Raw genomic sequence first — 354 nt, 5'->3', positions numbered from 1 at the left:
CTGTTCTTCTATTGACAGTAAGAATCACACTTATTTTATGAAAAAAGTAAAACATCACAGAATACATGTAGCAGACTATTGCGTGCAAGTTCAAGACAGTCCAAAAATACGATTTTACTTGTTGCATATTGAACGATGATGCCAGTGTTTAAAACGTATTCGTCGTGGAACCAGTCTGCGCCTATTTTGAAGTCCAGGTTGCTCCTCTGATGCTGAAAATGTACGAAAAACGGGCGTGAGAAAGTTTGTAAAATCTAATGTTGAAACGCAATATTTAACGAGGAAATGTCGTTTGTTATGTATGCCTTTTAGACAGATTGTATGATTGTATTTTATCATCAATTGGCTTACAGT

General features: G+C 35.6%; 1 protein-coding gene across 1 annotated transcript in view; it reads right to left on the bottom strand.

The window, feature by feature from the left end:
• The window catches only part of LOC119586980, a gene marked incomplete in the record, with an annotated part of 81,895 nt that overhangs the window by 46,197 nt on the left and 35,344 nt on the right, over nucleotides 1-354 (bottom strand). The window contains 1 exon segment of the mRNA XM_037935722.1: nucleotides 119-212. Within this exon segment, the coding sequence (XP_037791650.1) occupies nucleotides 119-212 (94 nt within the window).

Source organism: Penaeus monodon, chromosome 22, assembly GCF_015228065.2.
Source record: "Penaeus monodon isolate SGIC_2016 chromosome 22, NSTDA_Pmon_1, whole genome shotgun sequence".
Taxonomy (NCBI): domain Eukaryota; kingdom Metazoa; phylum Arthropoda; class Malacostraca; order Decapoda; family Penaeidae; genus Penaeus; species Penaeus monodon.
This window is presented reverse-complemented; position numbering and strand designations above follow the sequence as displayed.